Raw genomic sequence first — 24,899 nt, 5'->3', positions numbered from 1 at the left:
GAGTATTCCAACTGCTTTAGCCCTGCGGGTTTCCAAGCCTCAAGACTTAGGTAAGGGAGGCGAGACAAAGGATGTGCTGTATGCGGGAGGCGGCCTGCTTTGTGGAGGCCAGAGCCAGGCCTAGTCTCTCGGTCAGCGCTCTGTTTCCACCACCTGGAAGCAGGCCTTGTGTGCCTGGGGGCGGCCTGGCTGGAAGGAAGGAAGGGAAGGATAGAAGGAGGGAGGGAGGGAGGGAGGGAGGGAGTTTGGATGGATGGATGGAAGGAAGGATGGATGAATGGATGTTTGGATTGAAAGAAAGAACTGAGGAGGTGAGTAGTAAGGAGAAAGAGAGAGGGAGATCAGAACGAGAATGAGATGGAAGAAGGTAGCGGAGACAGAGTTTCCAATTTTATAGAAGGCATCGCTATTAAAAGTTCACAACATTTTGCTGTTTCCCATATGCTCTCCTTGCACACAGATGTCATTCGTATGTTTATTTAATAGACAGTTTTGACCGCTAACCCAGATGCCGGGGATAAACAAGTAAGACATAATCCCCCTCTCAGAGAGGAGTTTACCATCTCAGGATATTACTTAAGCCAGTGTTGTTGCCTGATCATTAGTAGAGGTCATGGGAATCCTGATTCGAAGGTCCTCACCTGCACTGGATGTTCCTGGAGCAAAGGAAACCGTCCACCGGCCAAGGCTCATCTCTGCGTGTTTACCACAAGCAAGAAAGGTTTTATGGGATCTTTATTTCTCTTTGCCACAACGCTTTTAACCGTTTCCCACCTTTCTGTAAAGCTTTTGAGTTATGTTGTTGTTGTTGTTATTGTGTAATGGAATGTTATAATCTCTTATTTTTATTTTTTAACCAGGATTGATCGTAAGATGTCAAGCACTCACACCAACTACAAGCTGGATGAGGCACAGGCCATAATGAGTGAGCTCCGGACCATCAAGAAAGCCATTTGCACAGGCGAGAAGGAGAGGCGGGACCTGATGCAGGTAGGGGCCTGGCACTCTTCAGATCCCATGTCCGTTCGTCTGCCTGCCTACGCGTCTGTCTTTTATTTAAAATTTTAGGAAAATATGTACTTACCATATATATTATGTTATGTATGTATTATACATGCAATCCATACATTTTTAAATACACGCATATATAATACATATATGTGTATATATGTTCTTTATGTGTGTATATTTATGTATACTGTATATTAAAATGTTTTCAAATACGGGTATTAGTTATTCCTAGGGCCGCCATGACAAAGGAGCACACACTGGCATAGAACAACAGAAATTTATTCTCCCAGGGTCTGGTGGCCAGGACGCCAGAGTCAAGGTGCCGACGGGGCCCTGCCGTCTCTGAGGCGGTAGGGGAGGATCCTTCCTCACCTCTTCCAGCTTCTGGCATTCCTTGGTATCCCTCAGCTTGTAGCTGCATTGGTCCAGCCTCTGCCTTCCTCGTCACCTGGTGCTCTCCCTGTGTCCCCGCATCTAAATGGTCTCCTCTTACAAGAGTGCCAATCACTGGATTAGAACCCACTCTAATTCCGTAGCACCTCACCTTAACTTGATTCCGTCCGCAAGGACTCGATTTCCAAAGCAGCCCGCATTCCCAGATTCTTAGGACTTGAACGTAACTTTCTGGAGGACACGATTTAAGCCACAAAAATGGGTGATGCCTATTGTTCAATAATCAAAATAATTTTAAAAGTCTATGATGACAGGTCTTGCTGTTGCCTCATTCGCTTGTCTCCTGTAACTACTTTTATTAGCTTCCCGTATACCCGGCTAGTGTTTATGCAGCCGCGGGAGAGTGTGAACGCGTGTTCAGCCATCCTCACGGGGAGCTAGGACTATGCCTGCTGCTCCCCTGCCCCGGCTTCCTCACCTAACGATAACACCCCGTCTCTTTTTCCGCATCTGTCCACCACGCGCCGCTTCATTCCCTGACGTGGCCGCGAAGTACCCTACTGCGTGCGTACATTCAGTTCCGTGGCTGCCATCAGTGGAGCATTATAGCGTGTTCTTTTTTGTTCCTCGCGCTTCTGTAGATGTTGTTATTTTTAGAAAAAGCTTGAGTGTTTGCAAACGGGTGCGCGCTGGCCTTTTTGCTTGATGCTCGGGTGCTTTCAGATGTTTCTGTTACGGCTTTCATTTCGTGTTCCACACACTGAGTACCTAGTAGGCACCGGTCTAGATTCCGCAGAACGTAGGGCATAGAAGGGCACGTGAAGCAGAGCTCAGACTCGTAGGCCAAATGAGACAGGTGCACAGATAGCTGCCTTCCATGGCAGTGCTTCCTGAGGTCAAGGATCCAAGAGACTTGTCCCCACAGTGGTCACTGAGTTGCCCATTCCCGGGCCCTGCCCCGGGCCTACTAGATAAGGCTCTGGAGGTGTGGCCCACACATCTGCATTTTCACACGCCCTCTCCAGGTCACGAAAGTAAATGATCGACGGTTAGATTGTCTCCGAGCACTGGTAGCAAGAACAGCTACTGCCATTTACTGAGGCCTCTGAGTGCGGTGTCGGACAAGGTGCCGTATGGATGTCACCCATCGTAACGTGAGCCTAAACCCCAGGGGCGAACCAAGCGGCGTTTCGCCACGGGGGCTTGGAGGCTCTGCCCCTGGAGGTTGCGCTAACTGCTCCGCACTGGCCGATCCAGGCGTGCAGGGCGGGGGCGACCGCCCAGTTGCCTCGAGTGGGTTCCCCACTTTGGAGGCTGGAGATAGAATTTCTAGAAGAAGCTTCAGACCCCAGCATCTTCTCTGAGATGCTCCTGGGAGAGGCATGGGGAACGTCCTCTCTAGTAAAATCAAAGAAGTTGTTCTGTCTTTCTTTTATGAGCTTAATGGTACCCGGCCCATTCCAAGATGCCTTTGTCTAGAGCCAGAACCAGCTACGTGTGTTATACCGCTCCTGCGGGTCCTGGTGTCCACAGCAATGTCTGCTGAAGATAAAAACGTTCAAAAGTCTTCTAAAAACTTGTAGAAGATCTCATTGCTCTTTGACTTGCACCCAAAGGGGTTACGTGTGCCAGAAGACATACTCTAGTTTTTGGCCAACTGACCTCACGTGAGATGACTCTTGGTCATGTACAGTCACCTGAAAAACCAGGTTGTGAAAATACGTAAACATCATCTGGGAGTGGTTTTGCTTCTGTGTGGTTTATCAAAATCTCGAGGTGGCATTCATCTCAGACTCATTTATTGATAGAACGTTTTGGATGGCAGTGCTCCCCCCTTTTATTGAGGTACAGATGACAAAATTATGTAAACTTAAGGTATACAACCTAATGATTTGATGTACATATATAACCTGGAATGATTACCACGATAAAGTTAGTTAACACATCCACCGTCTCACATAGGTACCGTGCGTGTGTGTGTGTGTGCGTGTGTGTGTGTGTTGAAACACGCTGTGTTTCCTAAAGAAGAAAAACAGTAACAGTGGTACCCCCGGCAGTTGTCTACGTCATCCACATGCTGGCAGGGGGACTCGGTCACAGGGGGACGTAAATGACGAAGAATTGTATTAAAGGTGCACGTGGCGGTAGACTTGGCTTCTCCACCTGGTGGGGGAGGGGTGGGGTGGGCCGGCGCCAGGGGCGGCCCTCAGCGGGAAGGGAAGCGTCACCACCTCTGTTCAGGCGGCTCGTTTCCTTCCCTTCCAGAGCCTGGCCAAGCTGACCGACGGCTTCAGGAATAGCTTTTCTCTCACCGACCCTCTGCCGGAGTTCCCTCACAATCCAGGTGTGCTTGGCGATTCTTTACCTCAGCAGTTCTGCGACGCTGGGTCTCAGACCGACATCGTCGGAGAGGTATGCCAGGAACCGGGGGCTGGGGTGGAGGGGAGGGCCGAATGTGCCAGGAGAGGAAAGAGCCGCCTTCGCGGTGCCGTCACTCGTCACTCGTCTGTTTTCCTCTGCCACTTTCTCTTCAGAGATGTTTTGGCTTTTGTGCCATTGCGTTGGAGGAAAAAAATCCAGCTGTGAAGGTCCCGGGGCCTGGAAGGCAATCGAATTGCTTATTACCTCTCTCCTTGTGATTCTTTAAAATGGCAGAATCCTTTTGAGAATTGAATTTAGGTGTGTTTTTAACAGACATATGATATCTTACAGCAGGGATCAGCTAACTTTTTCTGTAAAGGCCCAGATAGTAAATATTAAATTTTTTTTTAATGTTTATTTACTTTTGAGAGAGAGAGAGAGAGACAGAGCGTGAGCAGGGGAGCAGCAGAGAGAGAGAGGGAGACACAGAACCTGAAGCAGGCTCTAGGCTCCAGGCTGTCAGCACAGAGCCCGATGCGGGGCTCGAACTCGGGAACAAGATCGTGACCTGAGCCGAAGTCGGACACTTAACCGACTGAGCCACCCAGGCACCCCTAGATAGTAAATATTTTAGACCTTTGCCATAACTATCCAACTGTGTTGTTAGAATGCGAAAGCAGCCATAGGCAGTGTGCGAACAAATGGGCAGGGCTGTGTTCCAATAAAGCTTTATTTTTAAAAACAGGATTGGATCTGGCCTGCGGGGGCCATAGTTTACCGATCGTTGGCTTCGCCCAGTGATTTTCCGAGGCTTTGTGGCTGTAGCACCCTTGGGTTATACTTTGATGCTATTTCTTATTCTTCTAAAAGAATGTCAGGAAATTGAATTGAATCAAAATTAATTTTGGTTGGGACTTGGAAGAATTTCATAAGGCCCCTTTTGGCAATTAGTGAAGCCTTGAGTTAGCCACAAAAACAAAGTTGGCAGTCATCATCTGAAGCAGGGTGGTGAATGCTTAAAGACACTCCTGTTGTAATGTTATTGAGTGAAGTTTATTACAAATGGAAAACAAATTGAAAAAGAAAAAGATGGCTTCTTTTTCTTAGAGCTTATTAAGTAAAGATGAGACATCAATGGAATGTGGAATGCCCTCCCCAAAATTACATAAAGAAAAGGAAACAAGGGGGAAAGACCATTGACAAAAACTCTGGGTTATAAATAATTAACTAATATTTTGAAATTTAGGCAAATAGTATCTCTTTGAGAGTGCTATGGTAAATAATGACTCTTTGTCCTGGACGTCCCAGAACAGCCCTATTTTCAATTTTCCCCTCCTTGCTTTTAAAAGTCTGCGTAGACGTTTTTGACCAGGCAATTTTGGTTTTAAAGGATAGGGTCACCATCTATATAAAGACACACAGAAAAGAATCTGTAAGTCAGAAATGCCTGCTATTTTTGCCTAAAGGGTTTGGTGTGCAGGAAAGAAAGAAGTACAAGACTCATTGAATTCCATGAATAATTGCCGTTATCATAGGGTAGGATTAGAATTTAGAGATTCGACTAGTTTGGAAGAAACAAAGGTTCTCTAATGATTAGGTAAGACTTTCTGAAAATATCAGGTGGGGAGTGGCTGGTCATGCCGTTGCAGTAACTCAAGGAGTAAATTGTTATCGTTTGTGAGTTTACTGGGGCTGGCCCTGGACTGACCGCTTCATGGCTGTTACCTTATTAGTTGTTTCCATATACTTTTGATAGACGAGGGGATCAGGTGCCGAGTCAGCTAAGGTCATGTAGCCAGGGCTGGCTGGGTTTGAATCAACATTTCTGATGTCTAAACCCCTGTTTATATCATGTCGTTATAAAAAAGGATATTGAAAGGCCGTAATTGGATTGGTGGGCTATTACTGCCTAACAGATTACTCCAAAATGTAGCATCTTAAAACATCACACTTCGATTATCTCAGACTTCTACTGTGGGTCAGGAGTCTGGGTGGGCCCTCTGCTTCAGCGGCTCTCACGAAACTGCAATCAAGGCATCGGCCAGGGCTGCAGTCTCATCCAAGGACTTGACTGGGGAAGAGGCCACTTTGAAGCTCACGTGATTGTTGACAGGATTCACTTCCCCACGGGTCGTGGGACAGAGGGTTTTGCTTCTTTGCCGTATGGACCTCTCTGGCACCATAGCTTGCTTCATCAAAGTGTGCAAGCTGAGAGAGTCTGCCAGCAAGATGGAAGTCACTGTCTTCTGTAACCTGGTCACAGAAATGGCTTCTCATCATCTCTGTTGTATTCTATTGGTAATCATGGCTCTAGAGCACTCTCAAGGGGCTCACACGTGGGGCAAATCCCAAGAGGTGGAGACTACTGGGCACCATCTTAGACGTCTGCGTACTTGGCTTAGTTATCAATTTGGGTCATCAGTTTTGTGGGATGGGTGTGGACATAATTGGCTATGCTTTTTGACCCCAGGACTTTGCAAACACAGATGTATACACGCTGCAGGCCTAATGCCGGGATTCGACGGTTGGGGTACATGCTACGTAGGAACTGTGAAGCAGGAACCTGCCGAATCCATTGGGTCGTAGGTTTTTCCTTTTTTGACCAAGATGTCCGTTTTGTTCTCAAAGAAGAGTGCAAAAACAGAGCTTAGAGATCTACAGGAGCATCAAGAACAGGTTGAAGAAATATCTGTTGGTCTTGATGATGGGTCAGCTGCAGGAGTCTCCGACAAACAAGGTGGTGAGGTGACATGTAGCTCGTTTCCAGCGTAGATGGCTTCTGGAGATGTGACGTCAAAGCATAGGAGTGTGTGTGTGTGTGTGTGTGTATTGAAGAAACCGTGGGGAGGCTGTAAAATGTGTAAAATTATGACACATCTCATCGGAGAATGCTCAGCCCCTCAAAGGCATTTCTTCCATCTCGCCATTCGAGACGATGAAGATAAAGACATTCCTATTGATGTGTATCAACACTGGTATCGATAAATTCATCACTAATCATTCAGATAGAATATTTTCAAATATTTGCTGACATGACGTTATTTAAAAAAATGACTTGGAAGCTATGGTCTAGTTAAGGTCAGATCTACAGAGAGGATCAATTTAATGAATTGGTGTCATAGATTTCCAGGAATGAAAGAAGTGACCAAGGTGAGCTACGATTACCTCCCATACAGGTCTTTTTTTGTTTTGTTTTAGGAATTTGTTTTGTTTGGTGTAATTGGTAAGAAAATAAGAACAACTAATGATCATGTCAGGGCACCACATTTCAATTCTAACTCCTAAGGTGATGTGCCCCGATCCAGGCTTTTCCAGACCTTGCTTTATTTCCTTTTGACCTTGAGCTCTTTAACATGCCATGTGACACTAGAAGGAGTCCTGTAGCCCATGCCTAACACAGCTAAGTCCGTCGTCTTCCGATCGTGTGACTTCTCAGAACATCGTTATTCTGCATTTATTGAAGAATGACAAAATGTACTGTACAAAGTGGGACGGACGTTTATGCCTTTGTATCAACTTTTACTAAGGAATTCCCTATTTTGTTTTTTAAACTTAATTTGTTTTTAAGAATTATACAATAGATGAACACACTTCCACTGTTAAAAAATACAAACAGACCCACCAGTGTTTGAAAAGCAGAGCTTCCCAGCCCCACGCCCAGCTTCTAGCAACCAGAGGTGACAGCTAAGTATTATTTGGTGTGTTTCCTTCCAGACCCTTGAAAAGGGGACATTTGTTTTCTTTTTTGAGAGAGAGAGAGAGAGAGAGCGAGAGAGAGAGAGAGAGCGATCAAGCACGAGTGGGGGAGGGGCAGAGAGAGAGAGAGAGAGGGAGGGAGAATCCCAAGCAGGCTCTGCACTGTCAGCACAGAGCCCGACGTGGGGCTCAAACTCACAAACTGTGAGATCATGACCTGAGCTGAAGTCTGATGCTTAACCGACAGAGTCCCCCCAGGCGTCCCGAAAAGTGGAAATTTAAAGACAAAATAAGATCTTCTTCACTGTTGCTAAAAGTTGAAATGAATTTTCTATTTTGAAAATATGTTTTAATATGTTTCCCCCCCCCCTTTTTTTTTTCCTTCTGTTCCGGAAAGTTTGTCTTTGATGATAAGACAAGACTTGTAGACCGAGTCAGGCTTAATTGGCAGTATGAGGAAGCCAGAAAGAGGTAAGAAGCTCCTTTTTCCAATCTTGCCTTCTGCTTCCTTCCTTTCTCCCATGGAAAGAGGTTTTGTGGAACTCCAGTGTGGGATCGTCCACTTTTTCTCAGAAAGCAGTGTCTGATAGAATATAAAATCAAAGATCTTCCTTTCTGTGGAAGCTTCCTAATACCCACAACAGAATTTCATATGCATTTAAAATGTGAAACGGTCACTCTTGTGAAGTTATAAAGCCATGATTTAATAAAGACAGAGACACCCGGCTCCCGCCCTCCCTGCCTTCCCACCAAGGCTTCAACACAATCGCCTTGTCTTTTATATGTGCCCTTTCCGACTCCGTAGGTTAATGGAGAAAGCCACGCATCTTGGTTTAAAAGACGGGTTAATAAGGACTAGGTCAGCACGCACTGGCGGCCCCCGGTCTGTTTGGATTTCGATAGAACCGAAGCGTAGCCACTTTCGTTGACCTTTGCTGTAAATCATCTGCCCTCTGAAAATTGAGACTCGACCCTGTCTGTACATTTTCAAAATTCATCTTTCTGTCCCCCTGTCCCAGTCCTAACCGTAGCCAGGGGCAGGATTGAGAGGCAGCGTGCAGTCCTCACAGGCAGGCAGGGTTTTTAGCACATCATACCCTTCCCCATGTCCCCAGGACCCCGTTTTCTATATTCTGACCCTGCCGTGGCTTTTGTGTCCTCTTTTTAGACACTTTCTCTCTTTTGTGTCTTTTGAAAAGAGCCTTAAAACCAAATCATTTCCAAATCTGTGCTTCGGAAAGCTACAAAGCATATCGTTTTGAAAAAAGTTTCTTGAGTCACATGCGAACTGTTTTCTTGGAGGGCGGGGGAGAAGGAGCGGAATGCCCGGTGGGATGAGGGAGTCCTTTTTGGAAGGGAAATAGTTGGGTCTGCTCGATCGACTGTATCATTCCTGATGTCTGGTAATCCACTTGGTCGCCTTTGTAGAAAATGTAAAAATAGCAACCAAAGCAGATCAGATGACTCCCCTGCTAGACGGCCTGACACGGGCCCTCTGTTTGCTCGGAGCTCTGACACCCGGCTCTCCCTGGCTTCCCCCCTCGCATGTGCAGTGGGCTTTATGTTTCCACACGGACTGCCGCCAGATCCGTTCAGCCGTGCTGCTGGGCTCCGTGGCCGTATTGTCCATCTACCGCGCGTTCCTGCTCTTGAGCTCGCTGCCGTCTGTCAGGGGCTGTTGTCCCCGTGGAATGTTCCTCTGCTCATTCCTGCATGTTTCTACTGGACTGCGCAGTGTGGGTGCTTGGCATTTGCTGCGCTGTTTTAAAATGCAGAAAATAGAAGGTTGCTACACTTAGGAACTTAATTGTTACGTGCTTTGCTGTGACATTTTCTCAACATAGCAAGTGATTTTTTTTGTTTTCTAGAGATAGCATCGGTACACAGGGAGTCACCTTTTAAATGTTGAGATAATACATTTGGGCGAAAAGGCAAGTATTTAAGGCAGATATGCAGGGGAGGACACTGCATTTCATCAATATCTTTTAAATGAAAGTAATATTTCAAGGTTGCCAGAACCTTGTTAGGAAACGCACTGCAGCTATGGGGGTGGGGGGTGGAGTCCTGCCCTGGGTGCTTCAGCCTTTGTGGGACAGCGAGGGCTTCTTGGGAACGCCTTTCTGGGCTGCACTGGCACCGTTTACGCGAGGACCTCCTGGGCTGGCTTGCACGAGCGCTGCCTGTCTTCTCTCTAGCACAGGGGTTCCCAGCTCGGGGGCGGGGGACCCTTTACCCCCAGGGGACTTCTGGCCCTGTCTTGAGGCATTTGTGGTTGTCACGACTGTGGGGGACCTGCTATCGGCATCCAGTCGGCGGGGCCCAGGCCTGTCACTCCATCATCCTACGGCGCACGGGCCGGACCCACACAAAGCATGATCCCTGCCGTGTGTCCCCAGTGCCGAGGCCAAGAAACCCTTCTCTGTGCTGGAGGACTGCGATGTCTTAGCGGGGCCACGCCTGTGGTCTGCGTGGGTGACCCCGGGAGCTCCAGTGGGTAGAGAAGCCGCTGGGAGAATGGGAGATCGTACTTCTTTCTACCCGGCACCTGCCCTGTTCGGGGCATTTCCAAACAATTGTGTGGTGTATGTGATGCGATTGCATATGGTCTTTAACCTATTTGGGAGATAAACTCCTCCCCAGCTAACAGAAATCTGTGAGTTTATCAGCGGCTCTGCCTGGGGGTGAGGACCTCCCCCCAACCCACCGGGCAGTACCTGCTGGGGCTGCGTGTGTGTGTGTGCGTGAACATATGTGTACACGCGCCAGAGCCGGAAACACATGCCCGTGTATGCTTGTACGTGATGTCCGCATATACCACAGGCATGCTTACATACGTGCACGCACACTTGTATTTTTCTCTTTGTTTTTATTACAAAAACAATACATGAATACGTCGTTTTTGTCAGAGGCGCAATCAATAAATAGAGACCAGCTGTTTTTCCCTTCTCTAATCCCACTTCCTACCATTAATGGTTTGACGTGAAACCTTCCAGGCTTTCATCTAAACATTGAAATCAATTAAGCCCAGCATAGTTAAATATGGTACGTGATGCATAGCTTAGGAGGCATAGCCATCACTCTGCGGCTAGACGTCTTCGATGGCTGCAGTTTTCCCTTTCCACAAACTGCACGTCTTTTTGTGGGCCCCAGCCTTGCAGGAATGACGGTTCCCGTGGACCGAGACTCAGCAATGAGATGCGTGGGTCTAAAGGCACGTACGCTGAAAGTTTTGCACTGCTGCGAATGGCGATTGAGAGCCCTGATTCTCACATGCGTCATGAAACGTCTTCATTCCTTGTCGGTTTTCCTAGAGTGATGGGCGGAGACGTCCTCCCAGCTGCCATGCGCTTCTCCCTGGTGTGGACGGTGCGTTTCCTGGTGCGGTTCAGCATACTCTTGTGTAGCCTTTGGTCATTTCAGTTGCTCTGTCGGAATTTTTTTTCCAGACAAGTGATCCTTTCAAACGTGTTAGATGCTGTCATTCCTCTGCCTCGCATGGGTCTCAAGCATTGAAGGAGGCAATGTTTGCTCCCCAGGGAGCGTTTTTGGTCCCCGTGACTAGAGACCGGGCACTGCCGGCAACCAGCGGGCGGAGCCCAGAGATGCCGCATGGCCCCATGGCACAGACTCAGGTGGCCCAGACTGTCGGTGGTGTCTTGGCTGAGAAGCCTTACTCTCGGGCTGCTTGTTTTGCTCCTGAATCCCTACTGTGTTTGGATCGCGAGGGCCCACAGGAGCAGGTTTTCGCTAACTCGGGGCATTAGCCCGTTCCCCGCGCCCTCCCCGCCCTGCTCCAGCCGAGCCGACCCCTCGGTGTTCCCCAGACATACCGGGGCTCCAGCCTGCCAGGCAGACTCCTGACTTAGTGCCTGGAGTTAGCAGAACCACCCCCCTCCCCAAGATGTCCGTGTCCTGTGGACAGAACCTGTGACTGTGTTGCCTTCCATGGCAGAAGAAACTGTGGATGGGATTAAGTTAAGGACCTGGAGATGGGGGGATGGTCCTGGATGATCCAAGTGGGCTCAGTGTCATCACTAGGGTCCCTGGAAGAGGGACGGTCAGGGAAGGAGACGTGGAGGGAAGCAGAGATCAGAGTGGCGTGGGCCACGAGCTGAGGCCTGTGGGCGGCCCCTAGAAATGGCAGTGGGATGGGTTCTTCCCTAGAGCCTCCAGAAAGATCACAGCCTTGCCCACCCAGTTTTGACTTGTGACTTCTGGAACTGGAAGATAACAACGTGTGCTATTTTGAGCCACCGAATCTGTGGTCTTCTGTTACAGCAACAAGAGGAATCTCACAGGGTGCCCTGAGGGCTCGATCCCAGGAACAGAACTGTGAGATCACGACCTGAACTGAAATCAGTCAGCCACTTAACCGCTTAACTGACTGAACTACCCAGGTGCCCTGAGAGTGGTTATTTTATTTATTTATTAAAAAAAATTTTTTAATGTTTATTTATTTTTGAGAGAGACAGAGCGTGAGCAGGGGAGGGGCAGAGAGAGAGAGGGAGACACAGAATCCGAAGCAGGCTCCAGGCTCTGAGCTGTCAGCACAGATCCTGATGCGGGGCTCAAACTCACAAACCGTGAGATCATGACCTGAGCTGAAATTGGACGCTCAACCGACTGAGCCACCCAGGCGCTCCAGGATGTATTCAGATTAAAAGGAAGTTAGTGGAAGTGGAACTCTTAATTCCAAGTGGTAGTGTGATTTCTAGAGAATTCTGTCGACCAAATCACCATCATGGTGACTAGTGTTGTGTTTTCAACTCTGGGTCGTGGAAAATGTACCCAAACATCTGCTTCTGGGTTTCCCTTCAGGAACATCACTTAGGATTCTCCAGGCAGCCCTTATGATAGGAATACTTCCACATTATTGGTTGAAAATTTTAGAACTTTTCAAAGCCGATTTGGAGGAACGAGTCTCGAAGCAGTCCCAGTGACGCAGATAGTTCCTTATTTTTAACCTAAGAGCACTCGTTCCAGAACTGTGCACAAACTGCAGCTGTTTCCATAGAAACACTCGCAGTCCAGATAGGAACAAAACATCGGACCCATCCAGTTTTTTGTGTCTTAGCGTTTGTTGCCAGGATGGGTCCTGCTGTTCATCTGTCGTCAGAAACCAAAGTCGTGTTAGGATTCCAGTCGAATTTGATCAGACGCTTGGAGTTTTCCTTCGTTTCTGCAGTGACTGTGTATCGGCGCTCGGGTGTGAGTGAATCACAGCCAGGAGCGACGTGGGAAAGCATCCTTGCCACGGCTGGCTCCTTCTTCCCCATTCAGGCCAAGAGAAAGAAGCCTACACATGCTCTGCTTCTCATTTGAAGGAGTTGCGCTCTGAAGATCTGTACCCTCAAAGGGGAAAAGACACGAGGGCAGGGAAGGGTTTGGGGGTGTTAGCGGACCCTTCCTACACCACATATTGGAGATTCAGCTCGAATGTCCAACACAGGATAGAGAGCTGAGCCAAATGGACAGCGGTTTATTGATGCTTAGCTCAGTCAGCTGAAGCGATTTTATCGTCCATCTGACCTAGATCTCAACTGAGATTTTCTTGAACTTTTGCTTTTCGCGTACATGGATATTTACAAAAAGAAAACTAAGGAGAGAAAACATAAGCAGTGTCAAATCTGTAGCTGCGATTGAAATCTGAAGGCACAAGGCTCTAAGCCAACACGACGTCCCGGAGTGTGGCACTGGGGGGTCTGTCATGTCTCAAGCGTCAAATGGGACCTTGGCTTGCCTGGGGTTCCATTTCTCTTCCGGAAAGCAACCATATTTTAGGAACATGCAAAATTATATAGTAGACTGCAGAATTTGTATATAAATTGAAAAAACCAAGGATTGTTCTGGGTATGTAAAATATACCTCAGAACTGTGCTGTATTAGAAGTGCGTTATTTTTTTCAGAAAAATGCAGACACTATTTAGGGCTTCTGTGAACTGTGGGGGCCTAAGTAGTTTCTGCAGCATAAACGCACCTTTCTATTCATGGTTTAATGGCGCCTGGGCTGTAACAGAACAGGTGGTCAGGCAAAAACAGCGAGGGGGACAAAAGATTCATATATTACTTGTGTCTACCTTAGACCTGTTCAGGGAATGGAATTTGGAGGTTACATAATAAATATGAAGGCTCAGTGTTTGGTTGAGGCTTTGCCTTCATTTCTTCTCCATCATGAGCACAGGGACATACGTTTTAAAGCTTTTTTTTTTTTAATTTGTTTAACGATTATTATTGAGAGATAGAGACAGAGCATGAGCATGGGAGGGGCAGAAAGAGGAGACACAGAATCCGAAGCAGGCTCCAAGCTCCGAGCTGTCAGCACAGAGCCCAACGCAGGGCTCGAACTCACAAACCACGAGATCATGACCTGAGCCGAAGTCGGATGCTTAACCAACTGGGCCACCGAAGCTTTTAAAGGCATTTGTGAGAGATTATATGTAAGCCATAAAATGTATTACCTATCAAAAATTAGAATCAGTACAGAATACAGTTGACTTACAGGAAATAAACCGTCCCCAGTTTTAAGCGGCTCTCGGACTCCCTTCAAAATGACCTGGGGAACGTTTCTTTTTTGCAAACCGTCCTCAGGGCCTTGGTTTGCTTTCATGTGTTTAATTTCACCGAAATGGTATTTCAGGAAAGAAAGCCTTTCTGGAGATTGTTTTCCTCAGAGTGCTCAGAACTGGGATGATGGTACTCGTAGGAGTGGGGTTCCAGCCTTCAGATCAGTTGTGTGGCGTGGATGTGGAAGAAGGGGCACCGGAAGTGATGCTGCGTCTTAGGCGCGAAGTCAGTCTCCTCCAGTAAACCTACCACACTACGGGTCCTCCTGGCAGATGGCTGCTTTCGAGGCTGGCAGCACGGGACGGCACAGTAGACGAGGCGTACCGTGTCAAAGGCAAAGCCGTCTTGTCTGTCCCTCGGTGAATGCACCAGAAATGAGTGAAGGAATCCTTCTAGAGCTTTGGGCTTTAGTGCGGACACACACACGAGACACGTGTGCCACGCTCTCGACCCGGCCCAGAGCAGGTCCCGTGTGCCTGCATCTGGAGTAGGGAGACAGGGCAAGAAATGGCGCTTTGCGATACGTGTCAATAGTCTTCTAGATTCATAGCTAGCTCTCAGATGACCAGGCGATCGCTTGCATCATTGTGAGATGTATTTTAAAGAGCGCTATCCTCAAGCGTAGAAATGCTTGCCTAGTGTTCGGCACAGCCCAGGCAGCTTTTCCCGACGGGTGGCGTGAAGTCCACTTCGTCGGTTTTTGGTTTCTTCCACAGACGTTGTCCCTTGCCGCGTGGCTTTGCTTATTTTTCTTGCGAGCTGTGCCGAGTCACAGAAACGTGCTTCACCTCGGCCGCCGTGCTGTTTCTTTTATGCCTTCGGCGGACAGCCCTTTCGAAGCTGGCGCTTTGCTTCTCTTCCCGCCTGTAATTCTTTTCTTCCCCTCATTCTTTTTTCTGATAGTGGATATTACTTGAGATCTGCCTGGAAAGAGTAGGATTAGCTAGGACTGGCTCTTCCACCGCCCTGCGGCCCTCGGCAACTTGAATCCACGTAGAATGGCAGCTAACCTGTGCCTGGCCGGCTTGGACAGAATCACGATCGCCTCTCATGTACACCTCAGAGACTCAGAGGCAGTGCTTTTTAAACTGTGTCCGCTTGTAGTGGATGTAGGAGAATTAGTACACGTTACAAAGTAATACCGCTAACTTTAGCAGGGTTCAGAGAGGCTTTCCTGTGGATTGGTCAGGTAAATTACATGAGAACTTACGAGGACGCGATGAATTTGCTCATTGTTGTTCGGCCCCTTCATATTTATTCCTTACTTTGGACTTGTCTGGATCTACGGTAGAACGTTCCAGAAATTTCATTGGGTATAATGTCTGATTTGGCACTAACTTATTTATGGGCCTACTTGCAGCGTATTTTCCTTGGGCTTCAGTTATATGACTGCCATAAATTTTAATTACACTAATTAGACATAGATGGATGCTTAAGGCCCAGTTGGATTCCTAACCCTGTTCAGCTGCCTCTGTCATTAGTATTTTTCAGTGACATGATTTGGCACCATTTTCCAACACATTTTCAGGAAATTAGTTTTAAGTTGGAAAAGAACTTGCCTAATAAAGCTACTGACATTCAACTATTTTCTTTACCTTCTTGGGGAATTGGACTTGAGTAAAATGCACACGTTGAAACTGTAATTTGTACACTCCTTTTTTAAACCGTTGGCTTTCGGATTGGCTTGGTACTCGAAGAAGGCGTCTTACCCAGTCCTCTGGCCGGGCTGGCTAGCCCGCACGCTCACATCCAGCTCAGAGGAGCCTCACTTAGTGCAGGGCCGGCTGACAGGCTTTGACACGTGGACCGACACCAGTCGATGGGTGGGCAGCGTCTGCAGGGAGCTTGGTGTCGAGAAGGATTCTGAGGGCTGGACCTAGCGGGCGGGATGCCAGCTTTGATGAGTGTGTGTGCCCTGGGCATGGGACAGGGTGGCCTCAGGGGCACTCCTGCCATTCCCATTTTAGTGAGGATCGCCACATCGGAGCCTGATGTGAGCCCCTGAGAGCTCCAAGGCCAGTTAGGATCCTCTGGACAAGGCCGGGCTGCCTGGGGTCAGAGGCTTTTCGAACTCCGGTGAGCATCAGAAGTACCAGTGGGACTTGTTAAAGTCCAGATCGCCCCGACCCCGTCCCCAGAGTGTCTCCTTTTACGGGTCTGGGGTGGCGCCCGAGGTTGCCGTTTGTCACAAAACTCCTGGTAATGCTGAGGCTGCCGGTCCGGGACCCCCCTTTGAGAATCACTGCCTTAGAGGCTACAGGGCCACGTGCCCCTGCCGCTGCCCCTTCTTCACCGCTCTCTGCGACCTCAGGGACGTCTCTGGATTTGGGTTTTGGGGCACGTGTGCCAATGTCTGTCTGTCCTTCGCGGCGCCGGGTTCGGGGCAAGTCTGGCGTCCCTCGCTTCTGCCTGAAAACAGATAGGCCTCATATTTAGCCACACCTAAACTTGAAGGGCCTACAGCAGTCTACTCTGGCCATGAAACGATTGCTCTGAAGATACAGGCCGCATCTCTGCCGTTTAGTCTGCATTCAGCAGCGACTCGGGACACACGGTGATGCGGTCTGCCAAGCGAACGCATGGAAGTTTGGGCCCGTGGAAGGTGACAACAGAGCCCGCGTTCTTACACCCGGAGGGTGGTCATGCCGATGCATTTAGCGAGGCTGACCGGTCTCTACCCCCCTGATTACCTCACGCCAACACCTGCCAGGGCAGACCCTCCCGCTCTCGGATATTTGTGGTCATGTTTGCTCCCAGTTCCGTGCGCTTAGCCCTTGCCGAGTGTCTGCTCTCTGCAAAGCATTTTGAATGTCACCTACGGTCAAGGTCTCTGGTGCTGGAGAGAGCAAACAGAACCAGGAGAGGTAGATCACTGGCCTTCGGGGGTTTTCTGTCCAGAAGCAGTGTGAGGGGTGCGTGGCTGTCCTGTCACTTTGTCTACGTGGCGTTGGCGGTCAGGCACGGCAGACGAGGCGGGAAGCCAGAAGCATGTCTCACGTACCCGGCGCAGTGTTTAGCTACTGGTGACGGGGGATGGGGAGAAAGGAGCCGGTTCCATCCTGCTCTGCGACAGTGCCATGTGGGAAACCGTGCACCTGAGACAGCACAGTGCACGGGTACGTGGAGGACGCCAGCCTTTCCGTCATTTCTCTACAACAAGCACGATTTGCTCACTGCCGTCCCCAGTCTAGACCCAGAGACGTTGTGCAAAAGACCTACGCGTCATTCTTATCACTCCTCGTTTCCAAACGCTTTATTTCTGTCACTGAAGGTTCACTTGGTGCGCTAACTTCAGTATGTACTGAGCAGGGTGAGTTTCTAGGATCTGCGTGATGGTGCCGAGAACGTGGGAAGGTGACGTTTTGACTTCATGGATTTTTCTGGGCCCGTCTCTTGCAGGGTGTCGACCATCCAGCAGCAGCTGGCCCAGCTTGACAACGAGTCCTGGCCGGGTTTGGCCGAGGCCGACAGGGACCGGCTGCAGCTAATCAAGGAGAAAGAGGCCCTGCTTCAGGAGCTGCAGCTCATCGTTCAGCAGCGGAGGCCGGCGGAAGACGTGGCCCGGCTGGAGGAGGAGCGGAGGCGCCTGGAGGAGGAGATCCAGCGCGCGCGGGCCACGTCCGTGCAGGGCGCCACGGAAAGGTGCGCCGGCCCCCCCGGGGTCGGGGGCAGGGGGGACCCGGCTGCTAGTGCAGAACCAGCCGGAAGAGCTGACTCGGAGAGCTGGCACGTGACTCGAGATCGGTGCCGGTTGCCGTTGGCGCTCGAGGCATCTACCGCCTGGCGTGTCTCCTCGCCAAGTAGAGCGAAGGGAGAAGGCACGGGGAGCGCGCGCCTTCCCTTCTGTAGGAGGTCCCGGCTCTGCCCAGGGCTCCCGAGCTTCCTGGCTCCTGGACAGAAGCAGGAGGGGATGGAGAAGGGGATGGAGCAAGGGAAGCCGCGCGCTTAGACCGCACCCCTTCCCGGTATGGGGGTGCTTTCCTCCGGTCGGTCCGCAAGACGGCAGCCTGGACGTGGGCTTGCCGGCCGGAGGGCGGGAGGGCGGGAGGCGGGCGCCGGCACGGAGAGGAAGCCCGCGTTCCTCCATTGTGGGCGTTGGGGCCAGCCACCTCTTCCTTTCATCTGCGACCTTGATTCGCCCCCAGGAAAGCCCGCTCTCTCTGCTGCGGCAGGAAGCCGGCAGCCTGGCGTGTGTCCGTGCCCAAACGTGCCTCTCCTCGGTCTGTCCTGGGCTCTTGGCTGGTGAAGCCAGCACAGCGTCCCGTGTCCTCGGTGCTCGGCGCTTTGGGGTGTGCGGGGTCTCCTGGTTTCCATCTGGCGCGTGTGACCACGGGCCGCGCCAAACGCTGGGTCTGACCTCCACGTTTCGGGGCTGTCGGATGGGTATCTGAGGGCATCAGCTGAGCTTTGGTGAGCTCACCCTGTCTGATGACCTAGTGGACCTTCAACTTCAGTGTGTTAAGAGGACCGTACGCGGCATCTGCGTGAGCATTGCCGACATGGATTCAGCAGTCAGCTGAATGATTTCATCTGTACGGAGGCCCTCAGAACTGTCAGTTCATCCCGTTAGCCCGTTCTCTGTGTTGGGGGTTATCGATGCTCGGATAGTGATCGTTTTTTGCTGAGGTCTGTGGTGACATTAGTGGCCGATGTCAGTGTTGGCAGGCAGTGCTGGTGTTCGGAGAGCCCAGCTCCTAGCAATAGGCGGGATGTGTTCTGGTTAGCTTAAGATGCTAGCGTGGCCTGTCACTTCACTCAGAGTAAACACGGAGTTGATTTTGAGTCTGAGAAGGGACTGTGGAACTGAAGTGTTCATCCGTGCCCTTGTGCTTCCAGACTCTTCTGCTTCAACATTACCTTCCGCTCTACCCTTGGTATTCTGTTGTGTGTGTTCTGGCTGGGGGGCCTGAGCGCTCATTGGGTTGGTTCTCTCTTAGGGGGGTGGATCCGGTCCCACAAATGCCACCTGCTTCTCCAGACTCCACATCCATGCACCCCTGACTATATTTGCCCTCGCCGTGTGGAAACCGTGGCACACGTGAGTGCTGTGGTCCCAGGGTACAAATCCACGGAGCCCCATGGAGCCGCCGTTCCCCTCGATGCCTAGGTCCGGGACTGGCTCAGCCAAGCTCATCCGGCTGAGGGAGGCTCTTGTGGGACCAGCCCAAGAGAGAGCCGTCCACGGGTGCCACTACACGGCCCTGGGCGAGGACGGCACACCCTTGTGCCGGCAGCGCTTTCGCACCGAACACTTCGGGAACATTCTCTGCAGCCGTGTGCCCCTCGAGGGCGCCTGCAGCAGTGAAGCGTGGGCCTGGTGGAGGCAGGCCTGTTTCTCTGCGTGCCTCCCTCCACTTGATGCGTGCTGGAACCGGAAGTGTGGGCCCCCGAGGTAGGAGGCTCTCCCTGCGAATAGGCTGAGGGGTGTGAGAGAGAGCCGGTGTGGAGCTGGGCCAGAGTGACCGACGTTGGCGTCTTAGGGCTGAGATGTGCCCGCTGCTTGGCCAGTCTTTGCCCGTCTCGGCCTCCGTGTCCTCATTGTCAGGTAGGAACTTGGCGCCGGGGTCGTGAGTGTCACTGGGGATCGGGACGGCATAAATCCTTTCCCCTGTCGGAGGACAGAGCAGCTGTTTTAAGGGTGCCTACTTGGTCCCATGCTACAATGCCATCGTTTGATTTGTAAACAAGGACTGTTTTGTTCTGAGGCAAACATATTCATACATTCATTCGGTGACTGTTGAGTGCCTGTACGTGTCAGGCTCTATTCTAGGCAGTGGGCTTAGTGTAGTGGAAAAAGTTCATCTCAGAAATAATAAAGTAGAAAAAGCGGAAAGAGGAGAAAAATTGTCTCCAACCCTGTGACTGTTGCTGTTTTGTTTTGTTTGTGTCTAATCTTTTAATTCTGTAGATTTTAGAATTGTATGCATTTTTGCCTGGAGAGGCCTTAAATGAGGGACCCGGGTTTGTTCTAAGAAATTCCAGTAGATTACTGCGTGTTCTGCATTGGAGTCCATTTTCTAGTCTAGCCCCTCATCCTTTCTGTCTGTTCTGTGCCTGCCCACCCCCATCCCCCACTCACCCCCCACCCCTTCCCCCCATCCATATGCCCCCCCCCCCCACTCACCCATCCGTCCACCCGTCCGTCTGTCCACCCGGCCACGCACCTGCTGAGCTCCTACAGTGTATCAGGCACTGCTCAGGGTGCTGGGGGTACGTTTTCAAGCAAGACAAAACCAGTCTGTGTTATCCTGGTGTTTGTGACCTGAATGTGGTTTTTTAGAATTTAGTCTTTCAAACCTAAATCTTTGGGGGCGGGGGGAATTCACAGTTGCATTTCTTGTTGGGAAAATACACTCACTCTGTCTCTGAAAAATCCACCAACGGACCGTTTTCTTACCTACAGGATTCTCCTTCAGGAAAAAAGAAACTGTCTGCTTATGCAGCTAGAAGAGGCTACCCGCCTAGCGTCCTATCTCCAGTCCCAGTTAAAAAGGTGGGTAACTTACCGTCACGTTAGAACGATGCGTCCGTGAACGTCCTCATTCCCTCTGGCTTGTTTTTCTCGTACCAGAACTTGGAGCCGGAAGTGGTTGTAAACACAGGGTAGAAAAGCAGCTTCGTTGTATTTTTCAGAGAGGCTGCTAATGTGTGATTCAGGGAATATGAGGAGAACCGGAGTTGGCTGCAGAATGACGAGTCTGAAGTCAAATTCGTCCGTCGGTTTTGTAATTTAATCCACCGCTTCCGAAGCGTGTATATTCATCTCCATATGCCCATGGATATTCTTCTGTTGTTTTTTTTTTAATGATATGACTATTTGTAAAGTAAGCTTTGGATGCTTAGTAATAGCTTCTGCTTTCGAGTACTTACCGTATCGTGAAACATAATGTAAGGGCTATCTATGTAGTATTTCCTCAGTTACTCCTAAAAATGTCACGAGGGAGCAGGAATTATTTCCCAGCTCCCAGTGAAAAAGTAGGGGGTTCCGAGAGGGCAGACAGCTTGACCCAGCGGACCCAGCTACTCTGCGTCTGAGCTGGACCGGGGACTCGGGCGTGAGTCTCTGATGCTAACTGCTGCTCTCTGCTGATACTCGTAAGAAACAAAGGGAATATTAACGAAGTCGCCTTCTAAATGCTCGCAAGTGGCTAAAGACCCGCTCTGGTTCACGGGAGCCTTGGGCAGGGTTTCGTTCCCTCTAGAACAGACCGGACGCTCAGCTTCGCAGCGGAGAACGGTGGGGCTCCAGCCGGGGTGTGCAGGCTGCTTGTCTCACAGCACGGGGTGTCTGTCCTTTCAGCCTGTCTGCCAGCACCCTGACCGTGTCTTCGGGGAGCAGCCGCGGGTCCCTGGCCTCCAGCCGGGGCTCGCTCGCCTCCAGCCGCGGTTCCCTGAGCTCCGTCAGCTTCACGGACATCTACGGCCTCCCGCAGTACGAGAGGCCGGACGCCGAGTGCGGCCAGCTTCTGCGCTTCGACCTCATCCCCTTCGACTCCCTGGGACGAGACGCCCCCTTCTTCGAGCCCCCGGGCCCCTCGGGCTTCCACAGGCAGAGGCGCTCCCTGGACACACCGCAGTCCTTGGCGTCGCTGTCCTCCCGCTCCTCCCTGTCCTCTCTGTCGCCCCCGAGCTCGCCCTTGGACACGCCCTTCCTCCCGGCCTCGCGCGACTCGCCCCTGGCCCAGCTGGGGGACAGTCTCGAGGTGCCCGGCCTGGGCGCGCTCGACAGACTGCGGGCTCAGGCCTCGGCTTTGGGGGACGAAGACTCGCAGGGCACGGCGTCCCTCCAGCCGCACGGCTTCCCCGGGGACGGGGAAGGACCTCGCGAGCGAGGACCCCAAGCGGCTGCCGCTCCCGCGGGCGCAAGTAAGTATTGATGAGCCCTGTGGGGGGGGAGAAGGGTTTCCGAATCGGGGAAGGGATCGCGTGCGGTGGCACTGAAGCCAGCCCGCCGGCTCTCCGATTCCATAGCGAGCTCTCAATTCCAGACCGTTGGTAGGGCCAGGAGGCGCGCACCTGCCGTCCGTGTGCTCTCCTAGCCGGGCCTCGTGCCTGTGTCCCGGAGACATCGTTCAAATGGCAAAGGCGCCTTTCCCGGGCATCTGGCTCGTTCTCAGAATGCGCTTGCCTGTTGGAAAGGACGGGAAGAACCACAGCCTTCCACACTCAGAGGCTGCTACAGAGGTACCGGGGCCTCCGTGAGTTCTCCGGGGCGTGTGCGGCCTAGGAGCAGCAGTGGGGTTGTAGCCCAGCACAGATCCCTCTTCCTTTGTCCCTCTGACTTCGTCTCTTCTTCTTTGGCCTTACGGTTTTCAAAGATGTAATTTATCAAACGTGGGATTGAAAAGAATTGGTGTCATTTCAAAAGACGGGCCAGTCAGCATCAGTCATTTCCACCGAATCGATTTTTCTGGTAGTCTTCAAATCGAGGCGCACAAACTGGGTCCGTCTAGTCCGAGTTCATTCGGCTTCTGCTTGGCGCCAGAGCCCGTCCGCTCGTAGCCCGTGTGGGGAACTGGACTGCCGTTCTACAGAATATTCCAGCTGATGGCTTGTGCCCGAAGCAGGGCCTGGGCTCCAGCCTTCCTCTTCTTGACCCCGTGCGCCTCTTTGAGCCAACCCTCCCGCAAGATTAACTTCTTTGGGTTTCACAGAGGATCGAGAACCAGGTCTCATTCCTGAAGTTCCCGAACTTTTCTTTACATGGCAGAAAGGTTTTAGACATTCCATTTAAGCAAACGCTAGGTGTTTGTATAGCTTACTGGATCTCAACCAGGGGAGTTTTTGAACCCTGGAAGGTACCTGTCAGTGGCTGGAGACATGTTTTTGGTTGTCACAGCCGAGGTGGTGTTAGGGAGGTGCTGCTGGTATCTGGTGGCCAGAAGCCAGGGATGCGGTTCAGCATCCTCCAGTGCACAGCACAGTCCACCGCCCCCACCCCCCCACCTCCGAGAATGATCCGCCAAGATGTCGGTAGTGCCGACGCTGAGAAACCCTGGGTGTGTACCGTTGAGTAGTTCAGCAGCAGGGGGCAGAAATAGAACGCGAACACAGAACCAGGTGGTTTTGGTGGGAACGGCTTCAGACTCGCAGCTTAGAGGCCCAGATTCTGTTCCCTGCCCTGTTGACTGGTTCGCTGTGTGACCTTGAGTGCATCCCTGGACTTGGCTGAATCTTGGCTTCCCTGCCCTTGAACGAGGCGGTCTTGATGGGCTCTTGCATTCTCCACCATTCTGTTACCCTGAGTTTTATCGATACAACCACACTGGTTATTATGTACGTGATAGAGTAATCTTCCCGGTTAGCACCTACGTGCGTAACCAGGGAGCTGTGAGGTCCTCAGGCAGCCCGGTGGCTTTCCGGCATCTGTTACTTTGGTGCCTTCTCTGTGTTTGCAGACACACCTTTCATACCCCCGGGTATATTGTTACGGTAATTCACATATGCAGGTGACCTTCATTCACTTTGCTCTTTATAGTCACAGGTTCAGTGCTCCGTGTTTACTCCTTTGATTCAAAAAAGAAAACACAAAACAAGGACCGGATTGCACATCTGTCGTTAAGCTCACCGCTCTCAGTGCCTTGCCTCCCATACCAGCCCGTCTTTATAAAGGTTGAGATGCAAAAGTAGTCTTGTTAGGCAGAAAATCCACACGAGGCCCGAGGGAAAGACGGGATGAGATGGAGAAGAGCTGACTGACTTTCTGATCCTGATTTCTTTATTTTTCTTCCCACTCTGGCTGACATTATAATGGTTCAGGCTCCTTAGCCGGGGAGGTATTTGCTTGCGCCACGTTCAGATACCGCCACCTCGTGGTAGATTCTTACATGACACTGTCAGTTGACTCCGGTCTTTAGAAATACTTAGCTCAGTGAATGAATTGGTCCTGGTGGTCCCAGCTCCCAGAAGGCTGGGTTGGGTAACGAGCTTCAGGCATGGACACAGGGTGACTTCTGGCCTTTCTTGATGCGTGTGGGAACGCTTGAGCCCAAAGTCATCGTAGCTTTGTACAGTTGGCAAGGACCTCTGTACCTTCCTTATTTTAGCCCAGCCCTCGTTTATGATGCCTCCCTGCCATCATGCGGTTCCCTCTGACTTTCTAGTTTCCCTAGGAACAAAACAGTCTGAGTTTGACCTCCAGCAAGTTTTAGAAAGATAAAATCTTAGTAAGATAAAATTCTAAATTGCCCAAACTTACAAAGCAAGCCCTGGGAATAATTTCTTCCATTGTGTTTTAAATGGAAGAAATGTGTTTAAATGTGTTTTGCCTGAGGAGGCAAAACATGGGACCGGGGAGTGGGAAGATAGACTGTAATCTGTAACATTTTAAATATTTTTACTATACTTTTATCTTCTTTGGGTAAAAAAAAATTTTTTTTTTTTTTTTTTTTTTTTTTTTAGAGAGATCACAAGTGGGGGAGAGGGAGAGAGAGGAGAGAATCCCAAACAGGCTCCATGCTCTGCACGGAGCCCAGTGCAGGGCTCGACCCCATGACTCTGGGATCACAACCTGATCTGAAATCAAGAGTTGGACACTCAACCGACTGAGCCACCCTGGTGCCCCTGTCTTCCTTGGATTTTAAACAGCAAATGTGCCGGGGTGCCCGGCTGGCTCAGTCAGTGGAACATGCGACTCTTGATCTTGGGGTCATGAGTTCGAACCCCACGTTGGGTGTAGAGATGACTTAAAAACAAAAATCTTTAAAAAAGCCAAATATGTCAGGTTTTGAAATCTTTTCCTATTTTCATTTCCCATTAGTATTTGCTAATCTAAATCTGGGAAAACCTTGATTTTGTCCACCCATTTACTGGCGTTTTATTACGAATACTTATACTCTGTTGAAAATTGTTGGCTTAAATTCTGCAGTTTTTTC

At 50.5% G+C, this 24,899-nt stretch overlaps 1 protein-coding gene across 1 annotated transcript in view; it reads left to right on the top strand.

The window, feature by feature from the left end:
• Nucleotides 1-24,899, top strand: part of WWC3 (WWC family member 3) — a 118,296-nt gene that overhangs the window by 70,261 nt on the left and 23,136 nt on the right. The window contains exons 6-11 of the mRNA XM_053891849.1: nucleotides 861-990; nucleotides 3,670-3,816; nucleotides 7,859-7,932; nucleotides 17,425-17,667; nucleotides 20,429-20,518; nucleotides 21,326-21,891. Of these exons, the coding sequence (XP_053747824.1) occupies nucleotides 861-990; nucleotides 3,670-3,816; nucleotides 7,859-7,932; nucleotides 17,425-17,667; nucleotides 20,429-20,518; nucleotides 21,326-21,891 (1,250 nt within the window). The remainder of the gene's footprint in view (nucleotides 1-860; nucleotides 991-3,669; nucleotides 3,817-7,858; nucleotides 7,933-17,424; nucleotides 17,668-20,428; nucleotides 20,519-21,325; nucleotides 21,892-24,899) is intronic.

This window comes from Panthera pardus, unplaced genomic scaffold (genome assembly GCF_024362965.1).
Source record: "Panthera pardus isolate Hobbes unplaced genomic scaffold, ASM2436296v1 HiC_scaffold_27, whole genome shotgun sequence".
NCBI lineage: Eukaryota > Metazoa > Chordata > Mammalia > Carnivora > Felidae > Panthera > Panthera pardus.
Note: the sequence above shows the minus strand (reverse complement) of the source record. Positions and strands in the feature narration are given on the sequence as shown.